Source organism: Panthera tigris, chromosome C1 (assembly GCF_018350195.1).
Source record: "Panthera tigris isolate Pti1 chromosome C1, P.tigris_Pti1_mat1.1, whole genome shotgun sequence".
Lineage (NCBI taxonomy): Eukaryota > Metazoa > Chordata > Mammalia > Carnivora > Felidae > Panthera > Panthera tigris.
In genome coordinates, this window is record NC_056667.1 from 187343876 (window position 1) to 187365902 (window position 22027).

Below are 22027 nucleotides of genomic sequence, written 5' to 3' on the forward strand. Positions count from 1 at the left end.
AAATGTATTATATCTTCCTAATGATTTTCTTAAAACCTTTTTCTTTTTTCTAGCTTACTTTATTGTAAGAATACAGTATATAAGATATACAAAAGATTTATTCATCAACTGTGTATATTATTGGTTGGTAAGGCTTCTGGTCAACAGTAGGCTGTTAGTTAAATTTTTAGGGAGTCAATTTTATTTGTAGATTTTTACACCAGCTTCAGTGCCACTAACCCCTGTATTGTTTAAAAGTCAACTGTATTTGCAGGATCCATCAGTTACTGCTCTATCAGTTGTGAGTAGTCTATCAGTATTAACTGACATTATTGAGGAATGCTTTTTAGAACTGAGATAACTTTGAGCTGGACCTTGAAATTAGAAAATATTTTTAGCTGAATGATAATGAAAACATAACCTATCAAATTTGTGGGATACAGTTAAAGCTTAGATAGAATGTTTAGATAGTTAAAGTTTAGATAGAAAGTACAAAATAAAATATAAACTCTTAAGCAGAAGGAAGAAATTATAAAGATGAAAGCAGAAGTCATGAAAAGAAAATTGGAAAAGGAAAAAGACCAAAGAAAACAAAAGCTAGTTATTAAAAAAATTAAAAAAGAGCTAACAAAACATAAACTCCTTGCCAGACTGGTCAGGAAAGAAAGAAAGGCAACATAAATTATCAATATTGGGAATTAAAAAGGAGAGAACACTAAAAATATTAAAATGATTAAAAAGAAATACTAAATACAACTTTACCAATAAATTTTGACAACTTAAATGGACAAATTCCTTGAAAGATACAAATTAGCAAACCTCCCTCAAGAAGAAAATTTAAAATGAATAGCCTTAGATACATTTAAAAATTTTGAATTTGTAGTAGAAAATTTTCCTAAACATAAAAGATATTGATTTCCTTATCTGTCCTTTGTATTAATTATCATAAATACAGACTTTCATGTGTTTTAAGGCCAACAATACAATTTTGTAGTTACTATTGTATGCACTTGTCTAAATCAGTCAAGGGAAGAATAGAGAAAACTATATAACTGTACTTTTTATTTGCCTGCATAATTACCATACTTATATACTTTATTTGTGCACATTCAAATTTCCATCTGGTGTCTTCATCTTCTAGCCTGAAGGACTTCTTTTATTTTCATGTGAGGAATGTCTGACCACAGATTCTCTCAGGCTTTGTTATCTGTGGTAGTCTTTATTTTTGCCTTCATTTTTGGCTACTTTTTTAACAAAATTTTAGTTATATATCTTTTGAAAATTGAGATTCATATAATATAAAATTTACTCTTTTAAAGTGTAACATTCCATGGGTTTTAGTATGTTCACAGATCTAATTACAGAACATTTTCATCACTCTGAAAGGAAATCTTGTACTTTTTTAGTAGACACTCCCAATTTTCTCCTTCCTACATCCCCTGGAAATCACTCATCTGCTTTCTGTCTCTATTGGCTTTGTCTGTTTTTGACATTTCATTTATTTCTTACAATATGTGGCCTTTTATGTCTAGCTTATTTCATTCAGTATAATGTGTCCAAGGTTCATTCATGGAGTAGCATGTAACTTGACTTCATTCCATTTTATGGTTGAATAATATTCCATCATATGGATATACCACCTTTGTTTATCCGTTCATCAGTTGATGAACAGACAGTTGTTTCTACTTTTTGGTTTTTGTAATTTATACTTCCATGAATATTCATGTACAGAACTTTGTGTCGACATATGTTTTTAATTATATTGGGTATATACCTAGGAATGGATTTGTTAGTTATATGGTAAATCTATGTACAACCTTTTGAGGAATTGTAAAATTGTTTTCATACTGACTACACCATTTAACATTCCCTCAAGTGACATATAGGGGTTCAGATTTCTCCACATCTACCCCAATTTTTGACATTTTGTGTGTTTATTTATTACACTATTCTATAAGATTTGGAATGATACCTTGTGATTTTAATTTGCATTTTCCTAATGACTAATGAAGCTGAGCATCTTTTCACGGATTTGTTTACTATTTATATATCTCTTTTGGATAAATATTTATGTAAATCCTTTGCTCATTTTTTTTAATTGGGTTGTCTTTTAGTTATTAAGTTATAGTGATTCTTTATTCTAGATACAAATGCCTTATCAGATACATGATTTGCAAAAATGTTCTCCCATTGAATGTGTTTTCCTTCATTTTGTTGCACAAAAATTTAAAATTTTGAGGTCCCATTTATCTTTTTTTCCCCTAAGAGTTTTATATTTTATCTCCTACATTTAGGTCTTTGATCCATTTTCAGTTAATTTTTGTATATGGTATGATGTAGGAGTCCATATTCATTCTTCTGCATGTGACTATCCATTGCCTGAGGACCATTGCTTTCTTTTTTAAAGGATGGTTTTGTTGGATATACAGTTCTTAGTGGACAGTTGTTTTTTCTTTTCTTTTTTCTCTCTTTTCTCTTCTCTTCTCTTTTCTTTTCTTTTCTTTTCTTTTCTTTTCTTTTCTTTTCAGCATTTTGAATATGTCATCCCACTACATTTTAGCATCCTGTATTGTGGTGGTTTTTGTACTTGGCTTTCAGCACCTTGGCTTTATGTCCATGTGTGGATATCTTTGGATATTCATAAAATCTTCCTGGATGTGTGAATTATTATTATTTTTTTATTTGGGAAGTTCTCAGGCATTATTTCTTCAAATATGTATGTTTGGCTCTTTTTCTCTGTCCTCTTTGGAAGTCCTTTTACACATCTGTTGTTTCCCATGATGGTAACCCTCTGAGGTTTTTTCATCCTGCTTCTTTCTTCCTTTGTGTTCTTCAGGTTGGACAGTTTCTTTTGAACTGTCTTCAAGAGTCCTGCTTCTTTCCTCTGCAAGTTCAAATATGCTATTGAGAGGCAAGTTCAAATATGCTATTGAGGGGTGCCTGGGCTGGGTGGCTCAGTCGGTTAAGCATCCGACTTCAGCTCAGGTCATGATCTCCCAGTTCGTGGGTTCGAGCCTCGCTTCGGGCTCTGTGCTAACACTGCAGAGCCTGGAGCCTGCTTTAGATTCTGTGTCTCCCTCTCTCTCCGCCTACTCCCCTGCTTGTGCTCTGTCTCCCTCTGTCTCTCAAAAACAAATAAACACTAAAAACAATTTTTTAAATGCTATTGAGTCCTTCTGGTAAAATTTTCATTTAGTTATTATGCTTTTTGATTCCACGTTTTTCCATGTGGTTCCCTTTTTAAAGATTATGTAATTTCTGTCTCTTAATTGACAGTCTCTATTTGACTAGGCTTTGTTGCCATAATGAATGCACTTTAGTTCTTTAAACATAGTTTCCTGTAGTTCTTTTAATGTATTTACCATAGCTACTTTGATGTTTTTGTCTGCTAATGTGAACATCCGAAGTTCCCCAAAGACAGTTTCTTTTTACTGTGTTTTTCTTTATGGCTCATAATTTACTTTTTCTTTGCATTTTAGATAATAAATTGTAACCACTCTGGTTTCTGATCCCCTTCTTTGATGGTGGTTATTATGGTGGTATTTTTGCTTAGTGACTTTCCTGGATTAATTTTGTGGTGTATGTCTTACCTGCTCTGTGTTGCCAGTGATGTCTGTACTCATTGGGTTTATGTTTTACTCATTTTGTTTTTTTTTTAATTTATTTTTATTTTTTAAGTTTATTTATGTTGACAGAGAGAGAGCACAAGCAGGGAGGGGCAGAGAGAGAATCCCAAGCAGGTTCCATGCCATCAGTGCAGAGCCTGACATGGGCTCAATCCCAGAAACTGTGAGATCATGACCCCATCTGAAATCAGGAGTTGGATGCTTAACTGACTGAACCATTCAGGTGCCCTTACTTTGTTTTGTTTTTAAACAAAAAGCCTGTTTTTAAAAAAGTCTGGCCCTTTATAAAAAGTTAGTATAGGTTAGTGGTCAGGCAATAATTAGTATTTAAACCCCTTTTTCCAGAAGACTGCCATTCTTTGCCAGTAGATCTGTGTGTGTGCCTTAGGGAATGTGTTCAAATTTCATGATTTACACATTTGCCCTGACTTTTACTTTCTATGTTTGTAAAGCCTCAGCCAAAAATGAGTACTCAAGACCCAAATACATAATTTATTCTGGACATCACTTTTTTTTTTAGATTATAAACTACACATGGCAAGCATTTCTTTGGAACTTACTTTAATATTACAAATTGACCTGGTTCAGTAGTAATCTTCATTGGCATAAATAAGATTTTTGTTAATATAATTTTAATAATTTCTGAAGATTTATAATTTATAAATTATAGTTTATGTTATTTATAATTCTATTTAATTATAAATTATATAATTATGTTGTAATTACTGTTATAATTTATTTTTATTGGAGAAGATAACAGTCCTCTTAATACAAGATGACTTTATTTTAAGTAAGGTATTGCTATAGTAGCCCTTGTATTATCTCCAGTTCCATTGTAGAGACATTATGATGATGTTGTTGCTCTAGATTTAGTTGCTCTTGAAAAGTCTCATTTTACAGTTTAAGAATCAGTCATAATTAGTGCTTCTGATAATTATTCATAAAACATCACTAATGATGCATTCCTTTATTCACAGATTCATATATTCCCTAGGTCAACTCATCTCTCGCAAATATAACTAAAATGACATGACTAGTATTGCTGTATGTTCGAACTGTCCTCTGCCAGTAGTCTTAAAGATTCACTATATTTTGTTTTAATGGGCCACATACAATTAAAATATAAAACTTTGTGTTTTTTTTTTAACTGAGTTATTGGGAAATAACATTTTGGACAGTATTTAATTAGTTTAATATTCAGTGGAATATTTTTATAGGTAATTCAAATACTCTTTCTTGATATTCTTTTCCATTTACACAGAATACGTTGGATGGTTTTTGTTTGGTTGATTTTTGTTTTTACAGTGATGAAAAAGAAGAACAGGATCAAAAAGAAAAATTGGTGTTGTCAGAAGACTGTGAGCTCATTACAATAATTGACGTAATTCCTGGCAGATTAGAAATTACTACTCAACACATTTACTTCTATGATTGCAGCATTGAAAAAGAAGATGGTGAGGAGTTCTGGGGGAATAATTTCTGTTGTTCAATAGTTAAGTATCCAGCTTATTAATCATTAATGAGAAGAAAACAGTGACATAGGATTGTGGGATTGTGGTCTATCATGTAACAGGAGAAATGGAAAGTCAATATGGAATTAAATTTCAACAACGTATTGGAGGGAATGCTTTTTTGTTAATGTTTTTTAAAGATTTGGTAAGAGGGATTGCTGTAAACTTGTGTTATAAAATGCAGTCTTAATTTTATTTGCACATTTATTTCTATCAGCTTTTCACATAATTCATTATCTGAAAATTAAACGATATTTGAATCTAAAATGCCAACATAAAGAGAAAAGGAAAAATGTTTTTGAGATGTAATGATCAGGATTATTCTGTTTTCATGAGAAGAAAATAGAATAGCTATAGAATTTAAAAATACTTTTAAAAGAAACCATCTAAACGTCCACTAAATTTATCAAATGGTTTTTATGAAATAAATGTAATTCCTTTTCCCTAAGTGGTACTTTTGTTAGGAGCTAGGAGATATCTTCTGCATAATACAAGTAACTTCATATGGTACTCTGGTCACAAGATTTCTTCTGTTTTCAGGAGTAGGCTTTGATTTCAAGTGGCCTCATTCTCAGATTCGAGAGATTCACCTGCGGCGTTACAATTTAAGGAGGTCCGCCCTTGAGATTTTTCATGTTGACCAATCCAACTACTTTCTCAATTTCAAAAAGGAGGTATGTAAGATGCTGCCTTTCTGGAAGCCTCCAAGTATTAGCTTGAAATAATTTTCCACCTAGTGAGCTGTGTAAAACTTTGGACTCATTTGTAAAGTCAAAATATTAGAGGAAAAAAATCTCTGCCTTAGGGGCTAAGTAGTACATGAATTTTTGTTGGGATTTATGTTTGAGTATTTTTAGGTTGCTTGTTTTCAGTGTTTATTTATGAGTAGATAAATCAGTAGAATATTGAGTGTCAGCCAATAAGTGCCTCACAGTGTCCAGTTGTGAAATAATATGCAATGTATACTATATGACAAATTTATGAAATTGGGTTGGGTTCAGTTAAATAATAATGGGGCAGGTATTTTTTCCAGGAGTAGAGTATATTCTTTTTTTTCCCCCAAAAGTTAATTTATTTATTTTTGAGAGAGAATACAAGTTGGGGAGGGACAGAGAAAGAGAGACACAGAATCCAAAGCAGGCTCCAGGCTCTGAGCTGTCAGCATAGAACCCAATATGGGGCTCAAACCCATGAACTGCAAGATCACGACCTAAGCTGAAGTCAGATGCTTACGGACTCAGCCACCCAGGCGCCCCAGGAGTGGAGTATATTCTTGAATAGTGTAAGTGGTTAAGTGATTACCACTGAAGCCAGATTATCTAGGTCCAGGTACTAGCTCTGCCAATAGCTGTGTGTCTTCAGCATATTACTTAGGATTCTTACTCCCAACCTTCCTTCCCTCTTTTTTTCACAGTGATGGAGTCACACTTCTATCACTGTCTGGCAACTCTTGATCTTGCCTAGCTTTCTTTCCATTTTCTCTCACAGGCATCTTTCCTGATAAATTCCTTGAATGTTCAATTCAGTTTTGCTATAGTCAGTAACTAAGTTTCTGTTCATTTGTGGGATCCAGGTTTACTTGTAGATGATTTTATTCAGATGTTTAAAGGCATTTTGTATTTTTATAAAATAATACTTTTTTACTATTAAAAATAAATTTTCTCCATAGGAATATATAAAGCTTATGTTTTTAGGAAGGTGTGTCAAACCAAGCATGTTCTTGTTGAATACTGTACATTTGTATAACTTTAGAGGTTTTACTATTTTTTTGGTGTTTTTTTTTTTAATGTTTACTTATTTATTTTGAGAGACCAAGAGCACGAGTATGAGCTGGGGAGGGGCAGAGAGAGAGGAGAGAGAGAATTCCCAATCAGGCTCCACAGTCAGTGTGTGGAGCCTGATGTTGGGCTCAAACTCACAGACTATGAGATCATGACCTGAGCTGAAGTCTGATGCTTAACCGACTGAGCCACCCAGGCACTTTTAGAGGTTTTTTTATTTTTTTAAGTTTATTTATTTACTTTGAGAGAAAGAGAATGGGGAAGGGACAGAGAGAGGAAGAGGAGAGTGTGCAGGGGAGGGGCAGAGAGACAGGGAAAGAGAGAATCCCAAGCAGGCACCATACTGTCAGCATAGAGCCTGACATGGGGCTCCAATCCCACAAACTTGTGAGATCATGACCTGAGCCAAGATCAAGAATCGGACACGCAACCAACCAAGCCACCCAGGTGCTTCTAACTTTAGAGTTTTTAAAGCACATTTATATGCAGTATCTAATCTTCATAACAACCTTCAGATTAGATATGGCAAATTCCATTATTCCTTTTTTTTTATAGATGAGGAAACTGAAGTTCAAAGATGAATTTTAGTGCTACATTTGGGTAGCCCTGAAAAATTCAGAAAACTGTAAGGACAGAGACAAATGAGACTCAGTAAATTAATTGATTTGCCAGTATGATAAGTAAATGACAAAACTAAATTTGAACTGGACTTGAGCTAGTTTTATGATTTAGTGTCTGGTGATCCTTCCAGTATACACTGTAACCTTTTCAAAATTTATATGGCCTGACTTCACCAAACCTAGTATAGTAGAGGAGTTAAAACCATAATCCTCTATTTATGAGAACTGTCCAGAATAGGCAAATCTGTAGAGGCAGAAAGTAGGTTAGCAATTGTCGGGGGATGAGAGGGAGTGGGAACTGGGTGGGAGGTGATGGCTAGTGAGTGTAGAGTTTCTTTTGAGGATGATAAAAATGTTCCAGAGTTAGATCATGTTTGTGGTTGCACAGCTCTGTGAATATACAAAAAGACTCATTGAATTACATACTTCAAAGGGTAGATTTTGTGACATGTGAATTGTATCTCAGTAAAGCAATTACAAAAACCATAATCGCAGTTTGTTTTGATCAATTTTTAAACTATAAAATGCTGTTTGTTTGTGTTTTTTAGGTTAGAAACAAAGTATATAGCAGACTGTTGTCACTTCATTCTCCAAATAGTTACGGAACCAGATCACCACAGGAATTGTTCAAAGCATCAGGATTGACACAGGTAGGAAATTTTAACAGCCACTTTTTTTTTTATGTTTATTTTATTTATTTTGAGAGAGAAAGAGAGAATGCACGTTAGCAGGGGAGGTGCAGAGAGAGGGAGAGAGAGAATCTCAAGCAGGCTCTACACTGTCAGCCCTGAGTCTGACGTGGGGCTTGATTTCATGGTTCAGGAGTCTCCTGACCCACTTAACTGAAAGAGCCACCCAGGTGCCCCTAACAGTCACTATTTTTATGTTCATTTTATATCTCAGGCTTTTGCTTAAATGTAAAACTTTCTCTTCTGATTATTTTATTTTGATTATTATAACCATTCTTCCATTCAAATTGATGTTTTGAATTATCTTTGAATCTTCCTGTTTCACTAATGCATAGTACCCTGTCCTCCAGCTCCCATATCATTTGGTTCCCAGGCATATCTTACGAATTCTTCTAATAATTTTATCTTTTAAAAATATAGCAGGTGAATTTGCTGGGTTTTTTTCCTAATAATAAAAGTTATCCATACATGAAGTAAATAAAAAGTGGGAAAATACAAAAGACACTCTGGCAAAAAAGGCAAAAAATGGCCAATTCTTCTATCTGCCAAAGCTAATTAATGCTGTTTTTTATCCCCACCTATATTCCAACATCTCTCTTATATTTCTGCTACCAAAAACCAAGGAAAGGCCGTTGTTTTTTGCTCTCCAGGACTATCAGTAGTCTCCTAACTCAGGTCTCTGCCTCCTGGCTCTTTCCTTTCTCTTACATATGCATTAGTCTTAATCTTAAATGTGGTTCTTGTTCAAAAGCTATCATCAATCCCTTCTTGTTGCTTATGGAATAAGCTTTATTTAGTGCAGTACATTTCCTGTTTTTTTGGAATAAACTTTATTCATTAGAGTATTTCTCAGGTTAGCACTCAAGAATAATTATAATTGGGCTTTCTGTAAAATCTCTCTGTATATATATACATTCATTTCTCACCATTTCCCATAAGTGTATCTTTTGCTTAAGGCACTTAGTAAACTTAAAGGTGAAAGTTAATCTGTCAACAAAATTCTTGAGAATGCCCATACTGTGTAATTAACAGGTTAGGTACAATGAAGTGATTAAAAGAAAAAAGTGATTATGATTTTCTTTAGAAAATTTGTATCTAATGTAGCAAATTCTGATCTGCTGTTGCTCTGGCAAGACAGTTCTCTGAGAATAGTTAACATGAAATTTATTTAAAATTTGTAGATCATTTTAGTACATTAAGATGCTTTTTTTTAAATATGTACACTTACGAAAATTTCAATTTATAACAAAATTTTCTTTTTAAAAAAATTTATTTATTTATTTTGAGAGAAACAGAGACAGCACGAGTGGGGGAGGGGCAGAGAGAAGTGGGGGAGAGAGAGAGAATCCTAAGCAGACTCCATGATGCCTGACACAGGGCCCAAACTCATGAAACTGTGAGATCATGACCTGCATGGAAACCAAGAGTCAGATGCTTAACTGACTGAGCCACTCTTGCGCCCCTGTAACAAAATTTTCAATGTTGGACAATCCTTCAAAAATTGATCTTTTAAAGGTATTTAAATAAAATAATTTAATTCAAAAAAAGATTTAGTTCTTATGAAGTTTGACTATAATAAAAGATTTATGTTTAATTTTCTGTACCTTTTCTGAAGACTGATTTTTAAAAGGAAGTAAATTTAGGAAAAGATATATTGATTTTATTTCCCTGTTAAACTTTTTTAAAATCCCCATTCCTTTTATCAGAAAGACACCAAGATAATAGGAACAAAAGATTCTGTTAGTGGGTGCCTCGGTCGCTTATTTGGTTAAGTGTCCCAACTTGGGCTCAGGTCATGATCTCACGGTTTGTGGGTTCGAGCCCTGCATCAGGCTCTGTGCTGACGGGTCAGAGTCTGGAGCCTGCTTCGGATTCTGTCTCTCTCTCTCTTAAAAATAAATAAACATTGAAAAAAAAAAAAAAGATTACCTTAGTACTATCAGTAATACAAACTTCGAAGAGATATAGATTAATTTTGATTTTGTTCTTTTTTTGTGCTGTCTAGAAATGGGTGAACAGAGAGATAACAAATTTTGACTACCTCATTCAAATAAATACAATGGCAGGACGAACATATAATGACCTTGCACAGTATCCAGTGGTAAGTTTTATAGAAATCTCATAAATATGGAATAGCCTTTCAGTTCTATAATACATAGAAATGTATGTGTGTATTATGGTTATTTTTCATCTTTCAAAACATAAAAACTGTTTTTGCCTTTGTGTATATTTTCTCCCTTGCTATTTTCAGAAAGATTATAAACACAAAGAATAATTAAATAATTAAAGCTTTTTTTTCACTTCACTAAAAATATTCCAGTGGAATTATAGGAAGTAATGCTTCTGGTTATGGAACTGAAGCTGAATAAATATTTGCAACAAGGAAAATATTTCTAAAGACTATCCCTTTTTGTCTTAAATAAGCATTTGATATTATATATGGGGATAGTAGCTTCTCTGGTAAGGAATGTCTAAATTGTAAATTGTGGCTCTTTTAGTTTCCCTGGATTTTACAAGATTATACTTCGGAAGAGTTGGACCTTAATAATCCATCTGTATTTCGAGATCTTTCCAAACCAATTGGAGTAGTTAATGATAAAAATGCCAAAGCCATGCGAGAAAAGTAAGTGTCTTTTATCCCTTTTGAAAGACACCCATCACGTGCACCTGGGTGGCTCAGCTGGTTAAGCATCCAACTCTTGATTTTGGCTCAGGTCATGAATCATGAGATCGAGCCCTGCGTGGAGCCACGCACTGGGCGTGGAGTCTGCTTAAGATTTTCTGTCTCCCTTGCCCTGCCTTTGTCTCTCTCTGTCAAAAAAAAAAAAGATACCCATCATTTTTTATGGTGTTTTTGAATTTGTACTGATTTCTCTTATGGCCAATCAAGTGTTACTTTTTTTAAATGCACAACTACTTTTGATAATCAGAGTCTGATAATCCCTTCATGATATTTTTTTGAAAATATATCTCTTGTCCCTCAAGTATCTTAAATATATATAGGCTGTTTGTTTCCCTTTTTTGCCAAATTTAAGTTGATATTGTTTAGAATTTCTTTCACCTTGTCATATGTATGTGCCGAAAGATAATTTTTCTTCCCAGGTATTTTAGACTTAATAATTCTCTAACATGCAAAAACACACACTTAAGGGGCACCTGGGTGGCACAGTCGGTTGAGCAACTGACTCGACTTTGGCTCAGGTCATGATCTCGTGGTTTGTGGGTTTGAGCCCCATGGCTTAGGATTCTCTGTCTCTCTCCCCTCGTCTCTCTCTGCTGCTCCTGTGTGTTCTCTCTCTTCTCTCTGTCTCAAAATAATTAAACTTTTTAAAAAATCCAGCAAAAACATACCCACTTAATATAACATTTTTGTAGATACAAAATTAACACTATTATTTACAAATAATGTGAATAAAGAATAGTGAAATGTGTAGAAAGTTACTATTTTAATTAGGAAAGGAATTTTTATAATTCTGTATGTTTACAATTGACCCTGTAAATGTCTCACGTTTTTTTTCAAAGCAAGTTGCTGACAAGTGAAATAGTCTGATTTTAATTTCCCTTTTTCTCCACATGAAATTGTGGATGACTTGTCAGTTATGACTTCTAATAATAAGGGCAAAAACTGTTTTGCAAGCAAAATAGATTTATTTGAGAGTAGATTGTACATTTTTTTTCTTTGATTTGCAAATCTACCTTAGGACTTTTTGCAGTGTTTAATATTTGATCTGATCTACTAGTAGAATTCTGCCATGTGTTACCTCAGAGTTTTTCTGACAATAACAAAAGAACAAGGTTTTTTTGTTTGTTTTTTAACACTGTTCAAAAGGAAATAATTGTTTTAAATTTCAACAGTTGGGGCATCTGGGTGGCTCAGTCAGTTAAGTGTTTGACGTTTGATCTCAGTTCAGGTCTTGATATCAGGGTTGTGAGTTCAAGCCCCACATTGCGCTCCTTGCTGGGCATGAAGCCTACTTTAAAAATAAATTAATTAATTAATTAATTTAATTAAATACATTTCAGTGGTATATGTTTTTGCATTGGTACAGATGACTTTGACCTGAAAACTTTTATTCCCTTGAATATTGATTACTGTGTAAAAAGAAATTGGCCTCAGCTTGATGAATTAATTACTATTTTGGTTTGAAAGTTTAATGTTTATTTCCTCTAAAAAACTTCATTCTTATTCAGATTTTATACCCACTAATTCAGATGTTACTATTCAAACCACCATTCAGAAACGATTACACACTGGTAGTGCTTACAGAACCACTATATATATCCTTTGTTTATTTTCTGGGTTAGGTCGTCTTCCTACCCATAATCTTCCTTTCTTTTCTACCTTCTTCTCTTACCTTTAATTGTTAAGCATTCATTTTCACAATTCTTGACTGATCCTCCATATTTTTCTTCCATTACCTTGGCCACAAAGGGATGTCTCATCACATTGCTTACAACAGCAGAAAAATAGAAACAATCCTTAATATCTAAAAGTAAAGAAATAGTTAAATTGTCATACATTCATATATGTCACTGTTATAAATACCATGTGCCTGTTAAAATAGATTATTCAGTTATTTGGAAAGACATAAATAGAAAATGAAAGTCTAGGTTATGAACAATATATTATGTATAGCACTTTTATACTGAAATATATTTGTGTATTAACTTACACATTAAGGGTGGCAAATATTCATCAAAATGTTAATGTTGGGGGGACATGGGTGGCTCAGTTGGTTAAGCATCTGACTCTTGATTTCTGCTCAAGTCACAATCTCACAGTTTGTGGAATTGACCCCTGCCAGCAAGGAGCCTACTTGGGATTCTCTCTCTCCCTCTCTCTCTCTGCCCCCTCCTCAACTTTTGCATGCATTCCTACTCTCTCTCAAAATAAATTAATATTTTTTTTAATGTTAATGTTATCTCTGTGGTTGATTTTAAGTTTCTCCTTTTTTGGTTCTCTGTGTTTTCTTTCTGTCTTTTTTTTTTTTTTTTTTTTTAACTTTTTTTAACGTTTATTTTTACAGCACATGTGGGGGAGGGGCAGAGAGTGAGAGGGAGACACAGAATCCAAAGCAGACTCCAGGCTCTGAGCTGTCAGGACAGAGCCTGGCTCAGGGCTTGAACCCATGAATGGTGAGATCATGATCTGAGCTGAAGTTGTATGCTCAACCAACTAAGCCACTGAGGCGCCCCTTTGTGTGTGTGTGTGTGTGTGTGTGTGTGTGTGTGTGTGTGTGTTTTCTGATCTATCTATAGTGAATATGTATTATCGTATGAGACTGTTTCAGAATCCAGTTATTAGTGATACTACATTGTTCAAAAAGAAGTATCAATGGATAAAATTTTTTTATTTATTAACATGGTATGATGATATGAATACATACATAATGAATAATATTAATAAGGACTTCTTAAAAACTATGTTTCTAACAGTGCAATACAACCTTAATGTCCTCCTAATGTAATTTTACTGTTGTGGTTACAAAACTTTAGTTTATTTTTTTAGATATGAAAATTTTGAGGATCCTATGGGAACTATTGATAAATTTCATTATGGTACTCACTATTCAAATTCTGCTGGGGTTATGCATTATCTTATTCGCACAGAACCATTCACCACCCTTCATATCCAGCTTCAGAGTGGAAGGTATGTTTTGGATACATAAGCTGTTTTCTTGAGACTGCATGTTAGTGTTGAAAATTCTTTGCCTTCGTGTCATGTACTGTATAACAGAGCCTTATCTTTTTTATTCTCTGGTATTAGGTTTTGATTCATTTCATAGCCTCTAGATAAAAATAGCCAAACTAGTTTGAGAATGGATTAGTCCAATTGACTTACATAAGTAACCTTTAAGGAGAATTCCTTTTTACTGTTATCTAGCGTACCTTTGTGATTCTTACTGGTTTTAGGAACCTACCAGAGATTTAGAGTTTAAACTGATTTCAACCTAGATCCAAGATATCTGCCAGGAATTCAAACCTAACCAATGCTTATGTATTTCTCTTTAAAATACTTATTAATCACAAGGATTACATTATTAGCAATAACTGTCACAGGTTTGTAATGCCATTGTATTATATTACCTGTCAGAATTATAACTTACTATGTTTCACACTTTCCTAATAATTCTAAAGAAACAGGCTTCTTCATGAATCCTTGGTTTTCCAAAGTATCCTCTAGGTAGCTCCCTGTTTATTCACATTTTGTCTCCATGTTGCCTTATTCTTTAGCATTACTATTTTGCCTTTCCTACCCACCCAATCAAGCTATTTAAGCATTGCCTATTCTGCTTTCTTTGCTTACAGTTTTATCTCTCAAAATTAACTATTACTCCTATTTTTGTACAATAAACCTTGGCTTTCAAGAAGAGATTCTGTCCCCAATATCATATTAACCATCTCCAAATGTTACATTTACCATGATAGCAGGTAATTTTCCCCACATTAAAGTGTAAGTGGGTCTTTTCAGCTCTTAGTGACTTTATCAAATAATTTTATTACAAAGCTTCAAAAATAGATTCTGTGCTTCAAAAGACACCATCAAGAAAGGAAAAGGACAACACATTCAGGGCGAGAAGATATTTGTAGATTGTGTATCTGATAAGGGACTTGTATCTAGAAGTGTACAATGCAATAAGAAATAGACAAATGACCCAATTAAAAACTGAACAAAGGATCTGAATGGACATTTCTCCAAGGAAGATATACAAATGTCCAAGAAACATATGAAAACATGCTCAATATCATTAGTCATCAGGGAAATCCAAATCAAAACCAAATTGAGATAACGTCTCCAGACCTATAGTGATGGCTATAATAAAACAGACAGATAATACCTAGTGTTGATGAGCATTTTGAGAAATTGGAACCCTTATATACTGCCTGTGTTGGAAATGTAAGATGATGCAACCTCTGTGGAAAACAGTCTGACAGTTCTTCAAAGGGTTAAATACAGCATTATCATATGGCCTAGTAGTTCATCCCTAGCTATATAGTCAAAATACTTGAAGACATAATATTCACACAGAAACTTGTATACAAACGTACATAGCAGCATTATTTGTAATAGCCAAAAACTAGAAACAGTCTATCAGCTGATAAAGGAATAAATAAAATGTGATATATCCATACAATGGAATATTATTTGGCAACAAGTAGGTAAAAGGAATGAAAGATTGATACATGCTGCGACATGGATGAACCTTGAAAACAATATGCTGAATGAAATAAGCCAGACATAAAAAGTCATATGTCGTATGACTTACATGAGATGTCCCAAATAGGCAAATCCATAGAGACAGAAAGTAGATTAGTAGTTGCCAGGGAATGGAGATAGGGTGAATGGAGAGTGATTGTTAATAGATCCAGGGTTTCTTTTGGGAGTGATGAAAATATTCTAAAATTGTGGTGATTATAGCCCAACTCATTAATATACTGAAAACCACTGAATTGTGAATTATATGTAAATTTTATCTCAGTAAAGCTGTTCTCCCCCACCCAAACGAAAAATTCTACCATTGAAACTATATTTCCTTGAATTTGGATGCACCATCGTTAGACGTTATTGATGACCCAATCATTAGCCATAATTAAATTCAGAGTTCTGCCAAGTTCACCTGCACCTCAAAACAAGATTGGTAGGAATAAAAAGTGTCAAATTAGTCATCAGTGTCAGTAAGTCATTACTAAGTAAATCCAGGAAGATAATATCAAAGGAGATGAAACAGAAGATGCTTTTTGTGAATAGAGAAAGTATAATAAAATTGCAACATGACTACTTGAGCTTGTTTCAACTACTGTAGGCCTGTGATGGAACTTAAAAATAAAGTTAGCGGCACCTGGGTGGCTCAGTTGGTTGAGCGTCCAACTTTGGCTCAGGTCATGATCCCACAGTTCATGGGTTCGAGTTCTACTGTCACCTGTCAGCTCAGAGCCATTTAGGATCCTCTGTCCCCTCCTCTCTCTGCCCGTCCCCTACTCATGCACTTTCTCTCAAAAATAAACATTAAAACACATAAAATAAGTTAATGGTATATGTGAATAAAATATAAACGCTTTAGCCACAGAACTATTTCCCTAACTCACTCTCTGGTTTTTAGCAGAAGAGTTTGTAAAGGTATTTATACAGAGGGGATTAAACCAGCATTGCTATGGATGTTGTTAATCATGTATATTAATAATGATATTTAAACTCTGTGGTTTTAAAATATCCAAATAATGTTTATTCACTCTCTGTAATGAATTTACCTCAGCAAAAATTAGACCGTCCTTTAAAAGTCTCTTAGGTTAACATTTAATTTAATTATTTGAAAATTTTCTCTAGTGTTATTTGGTTTTCAGCTACTTTGACTAAGATGATACTTGTGATTAAAATTACAGTATCAGTTCTTGGCAACAAGACTTGAAAGATAGGCTATCATAAGAAGGAGAGAAAATTGTGTTTTTAGACATGAAGAGAAAAATTAATGAAAGAGAAGCTCTAACCGTTAGGAAACATGAGGAGAGTTTAAGGTTTGTTTCATGGTTGTTGTTGCTCTCCTTCAGTATTCATTCACTGTTCTCTTCCAATCTCCATGTGCAGGTTTGACTGTGCAGATCGACAATTCCATTCCATCCCTGCCACTTGGCAGGCTCTCATGGACAATCCATATGATGTGAAGGAACTTATTCCTGAATTCTTCTATTTCCCAGAGTTTTTGGAAAATCAAAATCGTAAGAAATAGATTAAAAATTTACCTCAACGGGTCCCAGTGGAGGATCCTGAAAAATACCTTTCTGGATATTTTTGTGAAATTCTGTAGATTATTTAAGGTTCATTCTGTCTGTACTATTTAGTAATAGGGTTTAACCAATGCCCAGTTGTAGTCTTACTTTTCCAGGAAAATGCTACACTGGCCTATGATGAATCAAATTTGAGTTGGTGAGAGAATTTATTAGAGTACAGTGTTTACTAGAAAGGAAAAATGCCATTGTTCTTTCAGCCATATAGCTAGCCACTTAGGTTAAAAATGTTTGAGTTAGATAAGATGAAAATTTAGATCAGGGGTTAGCAAACTATGGGTCCGTGGATTAAATCCACAGGCAGACTCATGTGTTTTTAAAGTTTTGTTGGAACACAGCCCAACCAGTTCATCTACATACAGATTGTGGCTGCTTTCATAACATAACAGCAGATTTGAGTAGTTGCAACAGAGACCATGGGGCTCACAAAGCAAAAAATATTCTTTGACACTTTATAGAACAAGTTTGCAGACTCCTGGTTTAAGGCAAATTGAAAATAATGACAGGGTGTAAATTACCACAATATTTGAAAAATCGTATTATGTTTTGAAGTAGAGAATTAAGGAGCCAATACGGTCTTTAAAAATACCCAAATACTTCCTCTGTGAAGTAGTTTGAGATTTATTTTTAAGCACAATAAGATAATGACAAGATTGTTACTACTGGTGTTCTTAAGGGAAGTTGCAGTGTCAAAGGACCATTTCCAACTTCTTTTTCCTCTCCTAGTGTGTAATGTTAATGTTTGACCCTTTGCTTTTTCAGCAGAGTTATTTGCCATGCTAGGGAGAGCATATCCAGGGCTTTCTGTCCTCTGATCATACATTCTGGGACATGATGTTGGCATCTGATTTCTCAGAGTAAGGCAGTTAAAATTGGTCACTTTCAGAAAATCAACTGAGTCTGTTAATGGATTCTGATCCTAGACTCTTACCCATAGGAGCCTCCAAAGCAGGATATCTGCACTAGGAGGGCTGAGGAGATTAAATTTGGATGTAGAAGTTATACTCTTAGCTTGACAATTTCTGATGTGCACTAGAGCAGTTTGCTGTCTCATACTACTGTCCTACTGGCCTCCTTTTCTAACTGTGAGTTGCTTCTTTGTTTGAAATGAGCTAGGTGGGAGAAAGCAAAGTACATTAATTAGTAAAACAAATATTAGTAAAGTCAATTCAGAATTGTACAGGCAAGAAAATTTTAGTATTTTCCATAATAAAACCCCCAAGTTATGATGGTGTTCAGGTAGTTTTTAACATCATCATCAAAGCCAAGTTCTTGTATTTTCATTCTGCTCTTCTAAGTGTTTTGACTTTGTCCTTGGCTAGTCGCTCTCATGGTTACAAATGACTGAAGCATTTCTAGGCATCATAGGCAGATACAATAGAAGTAGATTGTAATTTTTTGTGTCATTTCTTAAGAGTGAGAAATTCTTTCTCATAACTTCTCCCTATTGTCCAGAGCTGATTCGTATACCAACCCCTACACCAGTCAACTTGTTACAGGCATAAAACATAGGGCAAGGATGGATACTTGAATAAAATCAAGATTCTGTTACCAAATAAGGAGGAATGGTTAGCACATTGGCAACAATGTCTGCTACACAGTAGTGGGGTTAACAAAGCCACAGGCCCTGTGCATCCTGTCATTCTATGACATTCAAACCTCTCTCCAGCTTTGGAACACACTGATATTTTAAGGCAGCTTCTTTTATGAAGGTCTTTTGTCTTAACACTTTTCTTTCCTCATATAAACAAGAAAACCTCATCTTTGGGACACTTTTGTCAAAATACTGCATTTTAACTATATGAGCAAATCTTTATGATGTCAGTATCTACTTAGAATAGTGGTATGTAAGTATATTTTTCCATATGACAAATATAACACTTCCATTGAGTGAATTTAAAGTATAAGTTACACCAAAAAAGTTCTAAGGAGTTGTATTTTGTAAATTAACCACTAGAAGGACTATATTAATTAATTTAAATGTAAGAAGAATACTGAATATTCCATTTTTGTTTAGATTAAGTTTTTGGTCATATCTATAGTTTTCCCCACTTCTCAACCCCAAATCAATTAGTTTTCTGATTTACCTTATAATAACTAATTTAAAACTAATAATTACCTTGTACTAACTAATTTCATTTTATTTTCATTTACCTTTTTAATCAACTGATAAAATACATTTCCAATATGATAAGAATTGTTTTTACCTGTTAAATAAACTTAGATCAAGAGAAGGGAACTTGGTTCTCACATTTTACTCTTAATTAAAGAAAAAAAAAACCTAAAAATCCTTAGTTTTGCTAAGGATTGTGCCCTCATATTTGTTTTACTTGATTTATTTAAATCTAAATGATTTGATACATTTATTTTTTACTTGTCTTAGAATTTAACTTGGGTTGTCTACAAGTTTCCAAAGATGTAGTAAATGATGTCATTCTCCCCAAATGGGCTAAGTCAGCTGAAGATTTCATCTATAAACACAGGAAAGCTCTGGTAAGATTTTTGTGTTTAGTTATTAGACAGATTACTAAGATAGAGATGTATGTGTTTTCCGAAGAATGGACTAAAGAACAGTCTAACAGAGGAAGTATATCTGACAATTATTTTTCTAGATTAACTTGTCATCTGTTATATATGCTGTTGTAGAAAGTATAATGTAGTAATTTCTTTTGAGATAATGAATCTTCTGATATCGTGAGAATATAGTATAGTCCAATGGATGTATAGCAAAAAAAAAAAAAAAAAAGCAATTCAGTTTTATAAGGTATCTGCCTGTTATATTTTAAAGTATTCTAACGACCAAGGTGGTGTAGTTCAGTGTTTTTCAGTTCCCACATTTGTTTCAAATCTAACAAGAATGAGCACATTTTTGTGTCCTCTGAAGGATTTCAGTAAGTTTTTAATACAACTGCTAAATCCTAAATTCCACTTTAAAAAATAGTCGTTTTGGGGCGCCTGGGTGGCGCAGTCGGTTAAGCGTCCGACTTCAGCCAGGTCACGATCTCGCGGTCCGTGAGTTCGAGCCCCGCGTCAGGCTCTGGGCTGATGGCTCGGAGCCTGGAGCCTGTTTCCGATTCTGTGTCTCCCTCTCTCTCTGCCCCTCCCCCGTTCATGCTCTGTCTCTCTCTGTCCCAAAAATAAAAAAAAAAATAAAAAAAAACACGTTGAAAAAAAAATAGTCGTTTTTAGCTGAATTTCCAGCTTGGAATTAAAGGAGTAGTGAGAGTTAAGCACTGATAATTGTGTCATTTTGTAAATGATGTGTTTTTTTTTCCCTTTCAATAGTCCACTTAGTTCTCTTTCTAAACTGAAATGTTTCAGACTCTGAAACTAATTAGGCCAATACTTGGAAACACGCCTTGTCATTAATACATAGTATGTCAAATTTACAAAATTCAAGAACATTATATATGAATAAGGAGTTGGGAAAAAAACTAAGCAACTCTGAAAAATAATCTGTTACTTACTAGCTAGCCAGGAATTTCTCAGATGTATTCCTCTATAGTGTCTATGACACGAAATAAGGGTCCAGGATTTTAGGAAGACACGCTCCTTATTTTAAAATATTAGAAACCTGTGTTTCAGTTATGTATTGCTATATAAAAAAACTATCCAAAATTTAGAGGCTTAAAATAAACCCATTTTATTATCTCTCACAGTTCTGTGAGTTGGCTGGTTTCATTTGAACAAATCTCATCTTGTTGAGGTTCTCATAGCCTTGCAGGCATATAACAGCTGAGGTTGAGGTCATCTGGAGGTTGCATTGAGACACTGGAATGCTGGACTTTTCTCTTTCCATGTATTCTCAAGATATCTCCTCTTCATGTAGTCTCTCTAGCTAGGTAGCCAGATATCTACATGTCCACAGCTCAGAAAAGAGTACAAAATTGGAAGCTTCTACCCTTTCTTAAAGCTTAAGTCTGTGAACTGTCACAGCACTTCTGTCACCCTGTCAAACAGTAATAGGATCAGTACAGATTCAAGAGCAGAGAAAGTAGGGCCAACCCGTTAAGGATCTGACTTCGGCTCAGGTCATGATCTCATGGTTTATGAGTTTGAGTCCCTCATCAGGTGAGCACAAGCCCTACTCAGGTGAGCCCTGCTTCTCTCTCTCTCTCTCTCTCTCTCTCTCTCTCTCTCTCACTCTCTCTCTCTCTCTCTCTCTCTCTCTGCTCCCCGCTCACTTGCACCCTCTCTCTCTTAAAAAAAAAAAGCAAGCAAGGAAAGTAAACTCCATTTCACAATGGTGGGAGGGAAAAAGAATTTGCAACCATATTTAATCCACCAAACGCAGTCTGCCCTCTGACTACAAATTATTTACATTCCTCCTATGTGCAAAATGTACATACTTCCTCTTAAGATCCTCCCAAAGGCTCATGTCAGGGACTTTCAAGTCAGGTATCTACAATCTTTTTCTATAAAAAAGGACCAGATAGTAAATATTTTTGCTGGCTTTAAGGTCTGTGGCAAAATTCTGCCACTATAGTGCAAAAAAAAATTAGACGTGGCTGTGTTCTACTATTCTAGAAATTTTGAGCTAGTAAAACTTGGTCCACAAGCAGTAAGTAGTGTGCTGATCCCTGCATTAAAGCATGATGTCTGAAGTCCAGAATCTTCTTAATAATCTAAATCAAATCTATTTGTGCACAAAACTATACAGGTGTGTGTCTCCTCTTGCATCTGAAGATTGTGGAGTTAAAGAAACCGGTTATATGCCCCCACATAACAACAGTGGTGTGACCAGGACAGGAGAACTATAATAGACAGTCTCATTCAAAAGGGAGATTAAAAAGGGCACCTGGCTGACTCAGTTGGTAGAGCATGAGATTCTTGATCTTGGGGTCATGAGTTTCAGCCCCACGTTGGGCAAATAATTTAATTTCAAAAAGGGTGGGGGAGAGAAAAACAAGGGCTATGTAACAGTAATTGGTTTATAGCAATTCAGAATTCCAACAGGGACATGCTTTCAGTTCCTTTACCAGGGCCCAGTGCTATTCCAGTGGTTCTTTGTGGCTCTTTTGTTTTACCCTTTGGCTC

General features: G+C 34.5%; 1 protein-coding gene across 3 annotated transcripts in view; it reads left to right on the forward strand.

Annotated features, from left to right (window-relative positions):
- NBEAL1 (neurobeachin like 1) overlaps positions 1–22027 on the forward strand; it is a 177491-nt gene that overhangs the window by 113004 nt on the left and 42460 nt on the right. For all 3 annotated transcript variants that reach the window (XM_042995091.1, XM_015540971.2, XM_042995092.1), the window contains 8 exons: positions 4911–5059; positions 5657–5790; positions 8066–8167; positions 10212–10307; positions 10705–10829; positions 13716–13856; positions 16791–16921; positions 19374–19483. In XM_042995091.1, the coding sequence (XP_042851025.1) occupies positions 4911–5059; positions 5657–5790; positions 8066–8167; positions 10212–10307; positions 10705–10829; positions 13716–13856; positions 16791–16921; positions 19374–19483 (988 nt within the window). The remainder of the gene's footprint in view (positions 1–4910; positions 5060–5656; positions 5791–8065; positions 8168–10211; positions 10308–10704; positions 10830–13715; positions 13857–16790; positions 16922–19373; positions 19484–22027) is intronic.